Source organism: Mesoplodon densirostris, chromosome 19 (genome assembly GCF_025265405.1).
Source record: "Mesoplodon densirostris isolate mMesDen1 chromosome 19, mMesDen1 primary haplotype, whole genome shotgun sequence".
In the NCBI taxonomy this organism is placed as follows: Eukaryota; Metazoa; Chordata; class Mammalia; order Artiodactyla; family Ziphiidae; genus Mesoplodon; species Mesoplodon densirostris.
Genome location: NC_082679.1, coordinates 42,032,270 through 42,052,596, shown reverse-complemented (window position 1 = coordinate 42,052,596; position 20,327 = coordinate 42,032,270). Strand labels below are relative to the sequence as shown.

General features: G+C 36.7%; 1 protein-coding gene across 3 annotated transcripts in view; it reads left to right on the top strand.

Moving 5' to 3' along the window:
- CDH8 (cadherin 8) overlaps window positions 1-20,026 on the top strand; it is a 358,644-nt gene extending 338,618 nt beyond the window's left edge. For 2 of the 3 annotated variants that reach the window (XM_060083245.1, XM_060083247.1), the window contains 2 exons: window positions 17,857-18,108; window positions 19,533-20,026. In XM_060083245.1, coding sequence (XP_059939228.1) covers window positions 17,857-18,108; window positions 19,533-20,026 — 746 coding nt within the window. The remainder of the gene's footprint in view (window positions 1-17,856; window positions 18,109-19,532) is intronic. The other variant, XM_060083246.1, reaches the window with a different exon arrangement.
- The last annotated feature ends 301 nt before the right edge of the window (window positions 20,027-20,327 follow it).

Sequence of the window (20,327 nt, the reverse complement as noted above, 5' to 3'; positions counted from 1 at the left end):
AAAATTGGGTGTTATTGTCATTTATCCACTGATATGTGGTACCACTTTCTAATTTATATAACATAGCAACCGAATGTGGGATCATCTTAAAAAAAAAACTCAGTCCTAGAAAAATGAGGGACCCAAATAAGATAAGCCTAAGAGCCGAATTGGAGATTTTTTAGGGAAAAATGTTTTGCATCAAATGAGTTAAAGTTGGAGGTTGCCAGTGGGGGAATGAAGAACACATGAAACATCCCAGTAAGTAAAAGTATTAGCAATTTCTGTCTGTGGCGTTACTGAGGGCACAAGCAGAGCCTGGGCTGGTGGCGATTGGCAAGACTTTCGCATGGCTTAGAAACAGGAATCAGAGTTTGCCAAGAGAGACAGAGCTGCCAGAGTCATTCAGAAGGCCTAGAAAAGTTTCCTGGGTCTTGGAGCTCAGGCTGGGTGTCAGGCCTGAGCCTCTGAGATGAGAGAGCCGAGTCCAGGACATTGGACCACCAGAGATCTCCCAGCCCCACGTAATATCAATCGGCAAGAGCTCCACAAGAAATCTCCATCTCAACACTAAGACCCAGCTCCATCCAAAGGCCAGCAAGCTCCAGTGCTGGATGCCCCATGCCAAACAACTAGCAAGACAGGAACACAACCCCACCCATTAGCAGAGAGGCTGCCTAAAATAATACTAAGTTCAGACACCCCAAAACACACCACTGGATGCGGCACTGCCCACCAGAAAGACAAGATCCAGTCCCACCCACCAGAACACAGGCACCAGTCCCCTCCACCAGGAAGCCTACATGAGCCACTGAACCAACATCACCCACTGGGGTCAGGCACTAAAAACAATGGGAATTACAACTCTGCAGCCTGTGAAAAGGAGACCCCAAACACAGTAAGTTAAACAAAATGAGAAGACAGAGAAATATGCAGCAGATGAAGAAGCAAGGTAAAAACCCACCAGACCAAACAAATGAAGAGGAAGTAGGTAGTCAACCTGAAAAAGAATTCAGAAGAATGATAGGAAAGAATCCAAAATCTTGGAAATAGAATGGAGAAAATATAAGAAACATGTAACAAGGACCTAGAAGAACAAAAGAGCAAACAAACAATGATGAAAAACACAATAAATGAAATTAAAAATTCTCTAGAAGGAATCAGTAGCAGAATAACTAAGGCAGAACAACAGATAAATAACCTGGAAGATAAAATAGTGGAAATAACTGCCACAGAGCAGAATAAAGAAAAAAGAATGAAAAGAATTGAGGACGGGCTTCCCTGGTGGCGCAGTGGTTGATAGTCTGCCTGCCGATGCAGGGGACACGGGTTCATGCCCCCGTCTGGGAAGGTCCCACATGCCGCGGAGTGGCTGGGCCCGTGAGCCATGGCCGCTGAGCCTGCGCGTCTGGAGCCTATGCTCCGCAACAGGAGAGGCCACAACAGTGAGAGCCCCGCATACGGCAAAAAAAAAAAAAAAAAAAAAAAAGGAGGACAGTCTCAGAGACCTCTGGGAAAACATTAAGTGCACCAACATTCAAATTATAGGGGTCCCAGAAGAAGAAGAGAAAAAGGGTCTGAGAAAATGCTTGAAGAGATTATAGTTGAAAATTTCCCCAAAATGGGAAAGGAAATAGTCAGTCAAGACCAGGAAACGCAGAGAATCCCATACAGGATAAATCCAAGGACAAACATGACAAGACACATATTAATCAAACTATCAAAAATTAAATACAAAGAAAAAATATTAAAAGCAGCAAGGGAAAAACAACAAATAACATACAAGGGAATCCCTATAAGGTTAACAGCTGATCTTTCAGCAGAAACTCTGCAAGCCAGAAGGGAGTGACAGGACATATTTAAAGTGATGAAAGGTAAAAACCTACAACCAAGATTACGGTACCCAGCAAGGGTCTAATTCAGATTTGATGGAGAAATTAAAACCTTTACAGACAAGCAAAAGTTAAGAGAATTCAGCACCACCAAACCAACATTACAACAGCACCACCAAACCAACATTACAACAAATGCTAAAGGAACTTCTCTAGTCACGAAACACAAGAGAAGGAAAAGACCTACAAAAACAAACCCAACATGGAAATAAAAATAAACAAATCGGAACTAATGAAACTTAAAAGCTTTTGCACAGCAAAGGAAACCATAAACAAGATGAAAAGACAACCCTCAGAATGGGAGAAAATATTTGCAAATGAAGCAACAGACAAAGGATTAATCTCCAAAATATACAAGCAGCTCATGCAGCTCAGTATCAAAAAAACCAACAACCCAATCCAAAAATGGGCGGAAGACCTTAATAGACATTTCTCTAAAGAAGATATACAGATTATCTACAAACACATGAAAGGATGCTCAACATTACTAATCATTAGAGAAAAGCAATTCAAAACCACAATGAGGTATCACCTCATACCGGTCAGAATGGCCATCATCAAAAAATCTACAAACAATAAATGCTGGAGAGGGTGTGGAGAAAAGGGAACCCTCTTGCACTGTTGGTGGGAATGTAAATTGATACAGCCACTATGGAAAACTATATGGAGCTTCCTTAAAAAACTAAAAATAGAACTACCGTACAACCCAGCAATCCTACTACTGGGCATATACCCATAGAAAACCATGATTTAAAAAGAGACACGGGCCTCCCTGGTGGCACAGTGGTTGAGAGTCCGCCTGCCGATGCAGGGGATACGGGTTCGTGCCCCGGTCTGGAAGGATCCCATATGCCGCAGAGCGGCTGGGCCCGTGAGCCATGGCCGCTGGGCCTGCGCATCCGGAGCCTGTGCTCCGCAACGGGAGAGGCCACAACAGTGAGAGGCCCGCATACCGCAAAAAGGAAAAAAAAAAAAGAGACATGTACCACAATGTTCATTGCAGCACTATTTACAATAGCCAGGACATGGAAGCAACCTAAGTGTCCACTGACAGATGAATAGATAAAGAAGATGTGGCACATATATACAATGGAATATTACTCAGCCATAAAAAAAATGAAATTGAGTTATTTGTAGTGAGGTGGATGGACCTAGAGTCTGTCATACAGAGTGAAGTAAGTCAGAAAGAGAAAAACAAATACTGCATGCTAACACATATATATGGAATCTAAAAAAAAAAAAAAAGGTTCTGATGAACCTAGGGGCAGGACAGGAATAAAGACGCAGACCTAGAGAATGGATTTGAGGACACGGGGAGGGGGAAGTGTAAGTTGCGACGAAGTGAGAGAGGAGCACTGACATATATACACTACCAAATGTAAAATAGATAGCTAGTGGGAAGCAGCTGCATAGCACAGGGTGATCAGCTTGGTGCTTTGTGACCACCTAGAGGGGTGGGATAGGGAGGGTGGGAGGGAGATGCAAGAGGGAGGGGATATATGTATACATGTAGCTGATTCACTTTGTTGTATAGCAGAAACTAACACAACATTGTAAAGCAATTATACTCCAATAAAGATGTTAAAAAAAAATACTAGCACTTTATATCTCACTCCTAGGGCATCAGCGACAAATTACAGCTATATTAGCCAGGCAAGATTATAGTCTTTTCTTCGATTCGTGTGTTCCCCGGGACAGATCACAAGGAGGCCAGGATAATGTATAGCAGATACCTGACTGAAAGCGGAAGCAGAAGGATAGAGACAGAAGACAATTTATATCCTACTTTTGGAGGGCTGTCTTCCAAGCCTGAAGCAAAACCAAGCCTGGGGAAGGCAGATGTTTTAAATATTATGTTAGGTGATTTTAAAAGTCATCTTTATTGACATATAATTGGCCTACAATAAACACTCTTTTAATTTAAGTGGAGTCTCACTCCTTAACATGTATTTTATTTTTTTACCTTATATTTTACTTTATAATTTAATTTGTATTCATCTTTGAGGCTTTCAAGTAGAAATTCATTGGAAAGCATGAAATCCAAATATTCTTAAAAGATTGCAATGCTTTGCTTTATTTCAGAGCTAAAGTAACTGATAATCTTACATATATTAATAATAATGACTATTGTTTTAAGTTTCATTAAACACTGGACACTTCAGACCCTGAAAATATACTTCAGATAAAAAAATACATTTACTCCTCAAAGACCTCCTGACCCTCATTTCCTTTATTAGTAATTTGGGCACAATAAGAGTACCTGCTATGACCTTGGGGAAATTATTTTAAAATGCAACGAGGTAAGTAATGAAATTAGGGTGCAAACACAATGAGGAATGATTCCAAAGCCCGAACATTATCTAATATGACATTCCGAAGCATTCTGAATACATATCCTAAAGAAATTACACCTAATATAAACTTTTCAGGAATTAGAAAGTTGAAAAGGGAACAAATTCCCTTAAACTTCTCTTTATTTGTTAAGCATACCTCTTATAATTCCAAAATGTGGAGAATCTGATGGTAGGGATCTTTATATCACTGCCCACTGCTAGAAAATACCACACATTCATTGTCAATGGGGGCTGGTAAGCTTGGAAAATCAAATACCATCTTGAGAATATTTTAAAAGACTCATCAAAAAATTCCCTTTATTTTAAAAGAAAGTATTAAAATGAAATCATGCATGACTTCCAAATGTATTCAGATTTCTCTACACTGTATAACAATAGGGAGTTTTATCAGATTACATCTTCAATAAAAAGAGTTTGAATGAGTTTGATGTGATTTCTATTTCAATCATAAGGGTGACCTACACAGGTATCTTTTTTCTTCGATCACTTTATTTCTGCTCTCTCCATCTGTATTTTAACCTGTTAATATGTGGGTGAATTTGAGGAAAAGCAAATCAGTTTGACCTTTAATGTAAAGTCATTTTTGTATGATCAAAACAGTACTATTTCCAAGACTGTAAAGAATGTGGATTTTAAGATTCAAAAGCACGTGCCATTCCCCGTAACCTGAGAGGAATGATAATGTGACCACTGCTTGAATGATAATTTTATCTACATAACTGCCTTCCTCTTGCCTTCACTGTATATTAAGACTTCTGCCCAAAGATATATGTTTAGCCAGCTGTTTTAATATAACATATTAAACTCTAAAATGATTCAAGGACAAACACTAGACTGCAGCTCGCTGTAGGATGCCACATTTTGTTGCATCATTTCCCTTCTTTTTTAGCAGCTATTTTACCACTAAACCAGAAAAGAAGGAATTACGCAGGAAAATTGCTATTAGCTGCTACCCCTGCTGGATTACAAAACCCAGAGCATAATAGCTTCCCCAGTGGAGCCTCTGAGGGCTTGGGCAAGCCATTAACCACTGCTAACACCTAAGGGAAGAAATAGAATAGAGTAGAGTGGCTCTCAGGTATCCCAGAAGATTTTTATGCAAACAAAATTTATTTGAAATACAGATGTCCAGGGCCTAGCCCCAGAAATACTTATTCAGTTAATTTAGAATAAAATCCAAGAATACGCATTTTTAATATGCTCAGACAGATATTTGTATCTGAATTTTTCACCTGGCTTCTGTTTGTGTGAATATTTGCTCAGACACAGGTGATCATTAAACAGGCTTGACAATTAGAGTGTCAAGATGGACCAAATATATGAGAGCCTAGTATATGACAGGCACTTTATTTTTAAAATGAATGTAATAATGTATGTATCATTAGTGATGTAAGATCCTCTCACTGCATTCTATTTCTGTAGCATTGGATACATTTTGGACTTCTCAAGGTACTGCTTTGCATTTTGAGTCTCTGGTTACATATTGAGTTATATTCACTGAAGACTATTATGTATTTATTCAACAAACTAACTAAAACCATCATATTTGCTTTACATTCATTTTATAATCAAATCTCCATTACATCTCTGAGTTAGATACTCCAAAATCCTTAAGAGTCTGTTTGTTCCTATTGCCTCCTTCATAAAGCAAAGAGTAAAATTTCAGCTGATTACTGAAGGATGACAGAACTTCCCTACATTGAAAATGAAGATGTGAGCTTATTGGATACAAGGGGAAAGATGTATAAAATCATGTAGCCAGAAAGATGATACGAGAAATTGGATCAAGAAAGAGATTTTTAGAAATGGAGAAGAATAGGCATTACATATTATTAGTTCCACTATTGAAAGACTGAATTTGTGGCACTGACCATCCAGGTGGATATACCCAATAGGTAACTGGAGGGGACATAGGGCTAAGGTTTTAGAAAAATAGTGTCTGGTATTTGAAATCAGGTAAGTGAATCAGATTCAAACAGATCATAAAGAGGTTAGAAAAAAATGATGAGGACAGAATGCTATGGAAGAGAAACATGAGAATTACAGGGACAAGAAGGGATGCCAATCTTTGCACTTCCCCAGCTTAACAAACCAGCCCTTTCCTCTAAACCCAGCCCACATGCCACTCTTTCCTTAAAGCATCCCTCATTTGTATCTATGATAATAGAAATTTAAATCAAGGTACAAATGGCATAGTGGACCATGAGGTATAGGAGCAGAGACCAAAGGACAGGGCTCACAATTAGAGAATGACTATCAGCTGACTCACATTTTGGCTAGTTATAATGTTATTTTCTCTCCCCTTCTGAGTCAGACGTTCCTCTAGATCAGTAATCATTTTTAAAAGTCATCCATTTGTTCATTCAACAAGGATTAATTAAAATCTTACCATGAAGATTGCTATATGGTGACACATATGATAGTCAATAGGATGCATTCACTAAAGAAGACAAAATCTCTGCATCCAAGGATTTTTCAGTTGGTGAGGCAGAAAACCATCACACCTGACTGTATAGCAGCATGCTGGGTAAATATGTGCCAAAGAAGACTTTCCTCTGACAGCGATGTCTTGGAGACAGGAGGAACTGAATGACTGAGAGGATTAACTGAATGTGTCAGTGTGGATTTGAAAGACATTAAGATGGAGGCATGGGTGATGGCAAAGGAAAATGAGTTTGTACAATTTTTGGTGGCTTTCACTTACTTTCTCAGGAAACTAAGAAACCATTTGCACGTATGAAACTAAGATCTAAAGACACTTAGGTGCAAATTCAAAATCTTCAGGAAGATGATGATGTCTACTAAAGTGATGATTTCCAGGGATACTTAACCTCCTTCAAGTCAAAGCAGGTTATTTAGAATACAAACTACTTTAGGTTCTTCCTTTCTTTTATATCCTCAGCTCTCTATTCACTATATTTAATGATTTCCATATCTTATACACAATGTATGCTTCAGTTTAACTGCTGTTTTAAAATCGTCTCACTTCCTGGTCCAACTACCCTATATAACAAGTGTGTTAATGGGCAAAAATTTATCAGCTCCAGTGCAAATGAATTAATCTCTGACTCCCAGTTTCTTAAATATTTAGAGATATCTATTCAATCAATAGAGGTGTGGTAGAAAAGTCATTCTCCTGACAATGCTAGCTTTCCAATGTCTGGATTTTTAACCACTATTAGGTTAATTTCTGAAATGTTTACAACTCCACTAAAGACCTTGGTATTTCTTTGTTTTGTTTTTTGTATTTTTTCCCCTAAGTAGCTGTACTCTTAAAAAATGTTAATGCATTTTTCAGTTCTGCATAAATCCAAGTAGATAAGAAATATTATTTTTCAGACCTGTTGATATTTATAAAAACTTTAAAATTTCCATTCAAACAAAATAGAAATTGGGTCTTGGTATTGTTTTCACTTTTGTGAGTTAGTTAATGCAGGCATTTCTCAGATAAAATGAAGGTAATATTAATCTTCATCTCTCATTCCCTGGTGCCTGGAGTGAGATAAATCTGCCTTTCCTCTGAGTTCTAAGGGATCTGCATAACATACATGGAACATTTTGAGTAAGATCAAGCATGCAAATTAAGTGCAGGAGAAAAATAATCAAACTCAGAAGACTTTGGGCAGTGTGATTATATCTAGCATGGAACTTGGACTTTGAGATACTTGCATTCCTCTCTGGCACTGAAAATGCTTATTTCTTGATAATTAATTCAAGGTTATGCTATGCTATGCTATGCTATACTATGTTATATTGAGTCTCAAGATACGGGATTTAGATTGATAGAGTGTTGTACTGAATACATTTTGATGCCTCTACAATACTATATTTCTGCCTACCAGTGGCCTTGACTACTTAGTTTTTACCTTGTCTCTGATAAAGGTGTCATGGTGTGGAAAAACCTCCTCCACACACTTTCTCTTTTTTATCTTATCCTTGAGCTTTAATATAACCTTCTTAGAGCCCATTTCTCCTTGCTTCCTGAGGTGACTTTTGCTAAGATGACAGAGAAAGTGTAGAAATACATTGGACTTGCTAGTAATTCTTAGCTGTCAGCTGAGAAACCTTTTATCAGTCAAAAAAAACCTGTTTCTCATAGGTAAAATGGCCATAAGAATGCCTACCTTGCTTCTGTAAATAATATTTAATCAGATTTATTGATTATATTAATTTCCTAGGGCTGCCATAACAAATTACCACAAACAGGGAAGCTTAAAACAACGGAAATGTATTCTCACAGTCTGGAGACCAGAAGTCTGACATCAAGGTACTGGCAGGACCACACTCCCTCTTAGAAACCATAGAGGAGAATTCATTCTTCGTCTCCTGCAGCTTCTTTTGGCTGGAGGCATTCCATGACTGTGGCCACATCATGTCAATGTCTGCCTTTGTGATCACATTCTCTCTTCTTCTTCTCTGTGTTAAATCTCTCTCTGACTTATTCTTATAAGGACACATGTTATTGGACTTTCTTTTAAAGATACATGTTACTGGATTTAGGACCCACCAGGTAATCCCAGATGAACTCTTCATCTCAAGGTTTTTAATCTGATTACATCTGCAAAGACCCTTTTCCAAGTAAGGTAACATTCATAGGTTCCAAGGAAAAGGACATATACATGTCTCTTTGGAGGTCACCATTCAGACCACTACATTGAACACCATCTTCATAAGATCTAAGAAAAAATCTCCTCTTATATTAGCCATTTAAGAACAGTATATGTAGATTCTTAAAGAATTTTAGAAGATGCTTAAATTTCATAGATTACTTTAATGAGTCCTAACTTCTGTAAAGTGAAAAGCTTAGCCCACTCTCTGTACATTTCCTCTGCAAAATGTCAATCTTTCATGTATTTATAGAATTGTAGTGCTGCATGGTTATAGTGGAATAAGTTTTTTTCTGTTAAAAAGGCACTAATTTTTTCTATATGTAACTGTAAAATGTTGACTAAACATTAACTTTGGTATTAGTCTAGGAACTTCTAAAAGAATTCACAGTGACAGTTTTTCTAAAGCCAAAGTAAACCTTGGTCAACATTTATGGCTAGATATACATACTTTATTATTAAATATTAGGAGATTTGGTAATGAGTCAACATTCATATAAATATTGAGATTACTGACATCAGGTGGCATGGTGCACTATCTAATGAGGAAAAAAAAGGGAAAAGAATGACAAATGATCTAATTAGGTGACTCAGAATATCTAGTTGCATGTTGCAGACCTAGTATGTTGGTATACTTTCAATGAATTATGTAGGAAATTATAATGGTACCGGAGGAGACTGGCTTCACAGAGTCTTAATTTTTATTAATTCATTATAGCCTGATTGTTTCCAACAAGACTTAGTGTTTAGAGTAAAAATACACAAATGAAGTGTAGATGTTATGATCTTTGCTGCATGTTCCTAGATATTAGATACTATATATGCATATTATCTAGTATGCTGAAATCCATGGATTTGTATTGCTTTGCTACATTTTTAGAAATAACAGACACAACACAATGATAAGAACTTAATTAAATCTCTTGTCCATACCTACTGAAGAGGGTCATTTTCCCTTGGTTTTGGCCATCTTGCCATTTTCATTCCATTTGATTTGACCAAGAAAATTTGAATTAAATTTGCAAGTCAAATGACAGGAGACATTTCTCAAAAAGGCATAATATCTACTGATCTTCTTTTCATCTATTCCTTTGTTATAAACATTTGTCTGGCAAGTGCCTTCATTAACTCTGGCTCCTTGTTGCTTTTGCTTGCATGTAACAGGATAAACAAAAGCCATAACTCCATAATTTCAAATAAATGGGACCTAGACCAAAGTAAACTTTCTGCATCAGGGCAACAACAAGAGATGAACTACACTGAAACAAATAAAGAATTTACATTTGCCTCCTTTCTTTTATCTGGAAAAAACAATAGACAATGGGGAAAGAACATGGGATATTTAAATAATAACAACAATAATAATGGCCAAAGAAAATAAATAGAAAGAAGAAAGGAAGGAAGGAAAGAAGGAAGGAGGAAGGAACTTAGGACTGTGGGGAAAATTACACAAATAGAGTTGAAGAATTATCCAGGTAGGCACCGCCTATCTCTTCAGATGGACTTTTTAGTTTTTCATGGAGTATGCATATAGAATTAATAAGTGACCATAGCACTATCTAGTGTGCTGAGGCTGCTATAACAAAATATTTCAGACTGGTAGCTTCAACAACACAATTTTATTTCTTACAGTCCCAGAGGTGAGGAAATCCAAGATCAAGGGGTAGGCAAGATGTGTTTCATCCTGAACCCTCTTCTTTTGGCTGCTTATAGGTGGCCACCATCTCTCTGTGTGCTCCATATGACCTCTTCTTTGTTTGCCCACAAGTGGAGAAAGAGAGAGCTCTCTGGTGTCTCTATATTCTAAAGACATCAATTCTATAGTATCAGGGCCCCACCCTTACAAACTTCCTTAACCTTAATTACTTCCTTAGAAGCTCCATCACCAAATATAGCCACACTGGGTGTGTGTGTGGGGGTGGGGGGGTTAGGGTTTCAACATATGAATTATTGGGCTACACAAACTTTCAGTCTATAACAAACACTTATTGACTTATTTGCTAAAGGAAACTTTTCTTATAAGAATATTAATGTTGTATGAGAAAATATCCTTTGATTTCCAATTCCAAATGATTCAAAGACTGAATATCAAGAATCAAAGAGGAAATTTCTCCTAGACTCCTCAGTAGAATTCTGATGTGCACCTCTTTAAATGATGGTATTTCAGATATTTTAGAGCAATTTTTCTTCCCCTCTGAGCATTCTCTACTTAAATATAAGCAACCTCAACTTATTGCTCATGTTACATGATATGAGTCATGTCCAGGGAAAGACTTGGAAACCATCAATATTTCTTTTAAATTTCCATATAAGATCCTGGCTATATATGCTTTCCAACAGCCTGAAATTGATTCTTCTCACTGACTTATTTTGAACTACATATAACCCCCCGTGACAAAATAACATGAATGGAAATAAATATGAGCCCCACAAAATATGGCTAATGATTACTTCTTCATTTATTCAGCAAATATTTGCTGAGTATTCATTATGCATCATAAATTGGTTATTTGTTACTTGGAAGTTCCCTAGTTTATTTCTGTATCCCCAGGGTCTATGATATCCCCATTATGATATTATTTCTTTGTGGTAAGTGTTCTGATGAAAATAAAGAGGTTTTTAGAAGATTACATAACTAATTTATCTAAGGAGATTGGGGACAACTAGTACAAGAAAATTTCCCCAAAGGAGTGATATTTAAGCACAGACATAAAGAATGCATAAATTTTAATAATTCAAATTAGGGCTGAGGAGGGATAGAGAGATTATGAGACAGAAAAAAGAGCAAATATGAAAGCCCTGAGGACAGAAAATCCTTAACTCAGAAAAGACCAGGAGGGCTGGAACAAAGAGAGAAAGAGTGGCAAGACCAAATAAAAGTAGGTTAAACGATGTGACTAATGTTGTCATAAGAATCTTTGTTCTGCGCCAAGTCCCGTGTTGGAGACTGAGACTACAGCTGTGACTAAGGCTAGTCTCCCTCAGGGGCTTAGAGTTTAGTGAGATAATGCACACATTTTATTGAATATTATCTATTTGTCTTAATATTATCTATAATGTCAAAACTGTTGCATAAAGATTCTAAGCACTTAATTTTAAAATGGCTGCCTTTGTTAACAGCTTCTAGCGATTTCCAGTAAAATTACAACAAATGCTCTGGAATAACAAAACGACAAAACTAAGAATATAAGTAACTATTTTTATTCAAAATTAATCTGTTGTCAGAATCTGAAAGAAATTTCATAAATAATGGCATAACTGTAATGTGCTATCTGAAAGCAAGCAAGCCTATGCACCTACTATTTACCTGGCCCTTTCTTTACTATTTATTTGATATATACCTTGTATTACTCAGACAAGGAGTAAGGAATGCACCAAACCACTATTTTAGGAATATCATCACTTGAAGTATGCCTGGTGCTATTAGTCCACTTTAACTCCCCTTCATGATCTTTCCTTCAACAGTTAGTCATAAACAGAAACAAATGGGTGTGGAGTATGAAGCAAGGTTTTGAAAATAGAGTCATTCATCCTCCTTGCTGTAAGGCTCATAAGCAAAACATTCCAGGAAGATGAGAAAACAGGAAAATCCGCAACTGAGAAAAATAATAGGGAATACAAATATTTAAATATTTCACCTATTGAGAATATCAGAGAACTAGGTGATAAGGTTACGATATATTCCTATCTCAGTGCAACTCAACTGCACTATATGGGTAGCATATCCATGGACATTAGTCTATCCACCTGGATATTCGCCCACCCTAGAGAATGCCAAATGCTTTTGGTCCATTCTCTTCTTAAATAGATCTTCGCACAATTTCTTTCTATCTTTTGTCAAATTCTGTCATTATATACTCAAATTCAAAAGATTTAATTTTTTAAAAAAAAATCAATGGTCATTTCCTCTTTTTGTTTCATATATTTTTCAGTTTTAGAAAATGTCTGTGTTTTCTCTAGTAAATCATTATCAAGTGTCCTCTTATATTGGTTATGCTCAAAAAGAAAAATAAATAAATGCAGTAAATATAATAAGTAAGGGAAGAAGCCATAAGGACAGAACAGGTTAGGCTGTAGAGAAAACAAGATGATATAGAATGGAAATGCATGCACATATGAAGGACTGGAAAGAAGATTTTTAAATAACACAATAATACAATTGAAGCCAAGTTTAGAGGTAGTGAACAGCTAAGTTACTATCCTTGATATGATGGCCTTTTCCCTTTGCATCATTGTAAAATAAATAAAACAAAAGAAAAAATTAAAAAGAAAGAAATGAGAGTGCACTTTTACAAAAAGTGTCTTCAAATAAACACCATCAATCATCTTAATGTTCAAAGTCAAAAGCTATTTTCTCTTTTTTAATATCAAGGACAAGGTACAGGTGTCTACCATATCTTCTTATACTCAAAATTGTATGTGAGGTTCTTGTTAGTATAGTTAAGATGAAAAAAAAATTAATATAGTCATTTAAAGCTATAAGTATCTCTCTAAGCACTGCTATAGCTGCATTCATTACCTTTTGATTGACTGCATTTTCACTTACATTGTCTCACATTTTCAAAATTTCCTTTTGATTTCTTCATTGAATCATTGGTTATTGAGGAATGCACTGTTTAATTTCTACATATTTATGAGTTTCCCAAAATTTTTTCTATTATTGATATCTAATTTCATTCTATTACTGTGAGAGAATGCACTTTGTATTATTTATATCTTTTAAAATTTATGGAGGTTTAGTTTATGCCTAGCCTATGGTATACATTGCAGAATGTTCCATGTGTACTTGAGAAGAATATTCTGCTATTTGGGTAGAGTGTTGTATAAATATGTTATGTATAGTTGGTTTATACTGTTGTTCAAATATTCTATTGCCTTATTTATTTCTGACTAGTTTTTTTATCTATTACTGAAAGGAGAATATTGGAATACCAAACCATTACTTTTGAATTTCTAGTTATTATATCCTCAATAATATATTACGTATGCATTGTTTTATACAACTGCCTTTTAAAAGTTAAGAGAAAAACTATGCATTTATACTGTCTTTGATAACTACATAATTACTTTTCCTGATTCTCTTTGTTTTTAATGTGGAGTTGAATTACCATCTGGGGATATTTGCTTTTCAGTCTGAAGAACTTCCTTTCCTGTTTCTTTTAAGACATGTCTGCTGGTGACAAATGCCCTCAGTTTCTTTGTAATCTGGGAATGTCTCTATTTAATTTTTTTTAAAGATAGCTTTGCTGAATATGTGATTCTTGGTTGAAAGTTTTTGCTTTGAGCATTTTGAATGTGCTAGCCCTCTTCCTTCTGGTGACCATTATTTCTATAAAAATTTAGTTGTTAATCTTATTGGGGTTCCCTTGGAAGTGATGAGTCAATTTTCTCTTGCTTTCAGCACTTTGACCTGCAACATTTTTTTTTCTCTTTGTGAATCTCTTTGTGTTTACATTCTTGATGTTTGTTGAGCTTTCTGAATGTGGAGACTAATGTTTCCAAAATTTTTTGAAGTTTTCAGCCATATTTTTTTTTCCTTTCTTTGTCTCCTAGTATTTTCATTTCAGGTATATTTGTGCACTTAATGATGTCCCACATTTTTTTGAGGTTCTCTTCATTTTTCTTCTTTCTTTTTTCTCTATATTCTTCAGCTTGCATATTTTCTATTGATCTATCTCCAAGTTCACTAATGCTTTCTTTTGCCAATTCAAATTTACAGTTTGTAATTTATCATTTTAGTTATTGTACTTTTCAACTCCACATCTTCCATTATGTTCTTTGATATTCTCTATGATATGACATTGTTATCACTCCTTCATTTCCTTCTTTAAAGGTTTACTGTAGTTCACTGAACATGTTTACAATGGCTCCTTAGAAGTCTTTGGTTAATCTGATATCTGTTTGCTCTCATGGACAGTTTCTTTTGCCTGCTTTTTTGTTTTGTTTTGTTTCCCTCTAGTTTATGGGTCATGCTTTCTTGTTTCTTTGTATATCTTGTAATCTTTTGTTGAAGACTGGACATTTTTAGAGAATATATTATAGCAAATCTGATATTGACTTCTCACTGAAGGCCTGTTACTGTAATTTCCTTGATTATTTGTTTAATGATCGGCTAGATTACTTTAGTAAAGTCTACTTCCCCTCTGCAGTGTTAAGCCTCTAATGTTTCACTTCAGGGGATCCCAGCCTTGGGTATGCCCACAGTCACCCTCGAATGGCAGTGGTTTTGGCAGGGTTTTCTGTCTCTTTCCCTGCCTACACCCAAGTTGTTAAACTCCACTGATTGCCAGATGATTTCTGTATTGTTTTTAATTTGGGGCCCTAAATTGTTCTACAGACTAATCCAACCCAATTTGGGCTCCTTCAAAAGAGTATTTCCTTTGGCAAGTGTTTCAGATTTGTTCTGAACCTGGCAGACTCCTCTGCATCTCTTTCCTGGGTTCTTTGCTTCTCCACTGAGGCAAAACTTTGAGCCATTGGCTTTGGAGCTGAATTGGAGACTATGCTGGGTTTCTCTGAGTGACGCCTCTACTTTAGGAGCTGGGCACTTGATGCAAGGGAACAGTAGCCTCAAGTCCTTTTGGCTTGGCTCTCCCAGTGTGAAACCACTGCTTTACAGTCCAGGGCAAGCACAATTGCGGCCCTGTATTCCCTGTGAAGCCTTGCCAAGGTAGAGCCTCTGTTGCACAAGTATAGGCTGTGAAGAAGAAAGGAGCCCCTCTTCTTGGCCATACCAATTCAGAATTTAGTTGATCAATAGGTAGCTAGGAGCAGGGTGAGAACTGGCAACACCTTGCCCTCTAACTGCTAGCTGGGGTGGGGTGGGGGGAGCCCTGTGTTTTTGGCTGAACCAGTTTGGAGTGGAGTTTCCATCTCCCAGAGCTGAGAGAAGGGATGAAGGAACTAGGTTCTGGTTGACAAACTACATTCTCATCATTCCTACCAGACTCTAACAGATTTTCTTGAATAAACATTTCTGCATTTGCTGCTTGTCTCCATTTTAGCAAAAATGACTCACAGACTCCCTTTATTCAGTCAATAATTTTCTTTATATAGAAAGGGATCAACATGTGCAGATACCAGGAGTAGTAAAAAATGAGTATGAGTTTGGTCTTAGACCCATCAATGCTTTTCTAAGTAATAAAGGAGATGGTTTTGTTCTGCAATGAGTAATACTCCTGCTGCAGTTTCTAAATTATCATTATAGTTTGTTTTAAAGAGCAAATATACAAAGATTGTTTCTCATATAAATAATGTTAACCACAAAAAGACAAAAGCCTCGTTGTAATTTTATTAATTGCATCTTGAAGAACAATTCCCATATTCTGTTTTGAACTATGGTATATGAAATCACCCACAAATGTTCCTTGTACTAATTTTAACTGTATTCAACCTTGTCACACACTTTCTGGAAATGTAACACAGCTATATATTCTGTATCTTTTTTGAGATGATGTTCTCCTGCTTTTAGCTTAGTGCTATTTCCTTCTATGTCATGGAAATAAAGATTACTAGATCATTTGGAATACCACTGCTTACTTCCACTAGAGACTTCTTTTCACTCTTCAAATTACTAAATAATGAGGTACAACCAGCAATAACTTAGAAAAAAAAATTGTTAACTCAGAGTTTTTTTTTTCCTCTTTAACTGCTTACTAGCAAGGCGTTGTAGGTCCACATATATCTTAAACAAAGCAAAACCAAATATAATTTATAAATTTATTTTAGGGAATGTCACTTATTTTTGAATTCTGGTATAGTACTATATGGTACAGAAGATTTAACACATTTACTTAAAACCATTTGAGTGGAATATCTATTCATGTATTTGTGTATTCTGGAAACCAGTAGGACACTGATGACCAGGAACTGGACAGCAATGGTTTGGAATGCCTGCCTTAATATGCATCAGCGAGGTAGACAAATGTTCTGGGGTCTGCAAACTTGCCAATATTTGAAAAAATCCCAACTGAAATAATCATTTTGCCCAAATTGTACTGCACACATTAACCAAAGTTATGTTTACTTGCTTTTGGCTGGAATATCAGTGTGAAATAATCAGTATTCCCATGTTGAATAGACCTATGTCTTTCATTAATCAAAATGAGAAAATAGATTAATAATTTATATATATATATATATATATACATATATACACACATGTATAGCTACAGTTCATGAGATAGGGATGAATGACAATAAAGAGCTCATTTTGGGGGTGAAATTTTGAGAACAATAGCGCTACCACAGGACCAATCACTTCTCACTGGCCAGTTCTACATCGAGCTGAAGTATGCCATTAAGTATTGCTTAAATGTCCTTAAGTGTTGCTCCAGATCACCAATATACATTTCTATATGATTAATTAATACATTAAAAATGGACCACCTGCTCCTATGACTTTTCATCACTTAATTCTTATTTGTGTAACCACTAGAGGTCTTCTCTGCAGAATTTTAAAATATGTGGCGTATCTCCTCCAATTGGCAGTAAATGGGACTTTTGTTACATGTTAGTGTAAAATGCTCTAGAGCATGAGTAAGTGTTTTTAGGTACCTGTGGGAGTCAAATGCACTGTTTTGTATGCCATGCTGTCACATAGTCTACTTTTAACACAGAGCTTCTCAAACATGACTTTCAAATGTGATGAAATTCTGTCATGTTTGCATTATCAGGTCAAACGAGAGAACATTCAACTTATTTATGGGGACTTGGGGTAATTTGTGTCTTCTAAAAGGACACTTGAAGATCATTTTTGTAAAAGAAGTCTTTCGCATTTACAAGGTGGTGGTAAAACTCCATTAGTTTATCCTGAGACCAAGTTCACTGAACCTGTTAGGGTGTGGATGTTTTGGTCCATGCCAACTGGGAAAGTGGGAAAGGGGAGAGGGAGAGAGCTGGAGTGGTTCAGTGGAGTTGGGATTGTCTTGAGGCTTGCAGAGGATTTATGAACTAGAAAAACAAGTGTTGTTTGGGCAGCCGTTTTGAAATGATGCAAACTATTGTAATTTTCACTTTTTCCAGATAATTCCCTCAGCATTTTGGCAAAGCATAATGGATTCAACCGCCAGAAGCAAGAAGTCTATCTTTTACCAATCATAATCAGTGATAGTGGGAATCCTCCTCTGAGCAGCACCAGTACCCTGACCATCCGGGTCTGTGGCTGCAGCAGTGATGGTGTTGTCCAGTCTTGTAATGTTGAAGCTTATGTACTTCCGATTGGACTCAGTATGGGCGCCTTAATTGCCATATTAGCATGCATCATTTTGCTGCTAGGTATGTATTTTCTTCATAGCCTAATGGTCACCATTTTTCTGGTTCATAAATGACTGTAAAGAAGGACAGAAAACCCTAACCCAGCCTAGAAAACCCTAATTAGCATTCTTTGGAAGAAAAACTCCTTTGTATATACTTCTCCAAGCTTTGAGGTCACTAAGAGAAGGGAAGAAAAAAAGAATTGTAATAGTAAATATTCAATTGGAGAGAACTATTCAGTGCCTTTTTAAATCCCATCACTGGTGAAAAGACTAAGCATAATGGTGGTGGAAGTGGGGATGGACCTTTATGTGGTTACAACAGCAACTATTACATAAGAAGGCCTCCAGATCTTCTGATACACGCCAGTTTACTTCAATGGGGGCACACATATGTCCAAAATACTCTTTTATCTAAACAATGTATAGATTGGGTTACTGAGTCCATCCAGTCACAAAATTTGGTAAGATAAAAACAAACAAACAAAAAACCAAGCAAACAAAAAATACATTTTCTTCAAAATTGCATTGTTTCTCAGATATTTTTCTTGATACTACAATCAAATTTAGATGAAGATTGCAAAATAAGGAAAAGTTTTTGTAACTTTTCTACTAAAAAATCAAATTATAAAAATGAGATTAGACAGTAGGAAGACACACAAAAGGGAAGTTATATCTTATCCTGCCCTTAGATAAAGGTTATGTCAGTTTTTACCTTCCTGGTTACATCTGTTCTGTTCACCCAGTACCCTGAGTTGATCGTTTCCTGCCACATTTTTTTTAATGTCATTAGCCCAAGTTTGGTGTGGCTGATCTGGCTAGTTTTTTATGTGTTCCTCTCCCTTCCCCCACCTGTAGGCCTACCTTACCAGATAGCGGAGTGCTAGCTTTCATACAAGAGAAGAAGCTGCCCATGCAATGTTGACATTCACCTTAATATATCATTTCATCTGTGATTGGACATTATTTTATTGGAAAGAGTCTTGAAGGACTGATTTTAAAAACACACAAAATGTACTGGATATGATCTATTCAGCTCCTTTTTCTTTATAGAAGAGGGTCATGGAGCCAAAAAATATTGAAGGAACTGCCCAAGATACACAGCAAGTTAGTTATGCTATTTGTGCTGTTTCCCTTTTTGGGCTGTTCACTCTAGAGCTCCTAACGGTATTAAATGCAGCTTTCACCATAAATAGATGCAAACTTGTTCTTTCAACCCAGCTTCTTCATCACCATTTAATAAACAGAAGCAACCTGGAAGAGTATTCACTCAAAATTCAGTGCTCATACTTCAGAAAGGTATTTCACTTAATTCCCAAGTGAATGCATGAAAGGTACGTGCTCATAAGTTTTTAAATAGCGCCCCTCTCTCTTAACATACACGATGTGTTGCTTGTGAAATCATATGTGAGTCTGGCTAATCACTATTTTGTGTTTTTCCTGTAGTCATCGTGGTGCTGTTTGTAACTCTGCGGCGACATAAAAACGAGCCATTAATTATCAAAGATGATGAAGATGTGCGAGAAAACATCATTCGCTACGATGACGAAGGAGGAGGGGAAGAAGACACGGAGGCTTTTGACATTGCAACTTTACAAAACCCAGATGGAATTAATGGATTTTTACCCCGTAAAGATATTAAACCAGATTTGCAGTTTATGCCAAGGCAAGGGCTTGCTCCAGTTCCGAGCGGTGTGGATGTGGATGAATTTATAAATGTGCGGCTACATGAGGCAGATAACGACCCCACGGCCCCACCGTATGACTCCATTCAGATTTATGGCTATGAAGGCCGAGGGTCTGTGGCCGGCTCCCTCAGCTCCCTGGAGTCCACCACCTCAGACTCGGATCAGAATTTTGACTACCTCAGTGACTGGGGTCCCCGCTTTAAGAGACTGGGCGAACTCTACTCTGTTGGTGAAAGTGACAAAGAAACTTGACAGTGGATTATGAATAAATCAGTGGGAACTGAGCATTCTGTAATATTCTAGGGTCACTCCCCTTTAGATACAACCAATGTGGCAATTTGTTTTAGAGGCAAGTTTAGCACCAATCATCTATAAACTCAACTACATTTTAATGTTGAACCAAAAAAGTAATAATAAAAATAAAAAAGTATATGTTAGGAGGTTATAAATCTTGTGGAGTGTGAATTAAAGTATGTGGAGTGTCTAGAAGTCTTTGGATATTTGATATTTACCTGACCACCACAAAGATTGGGATCCTGGCTCGTCCTTAGAG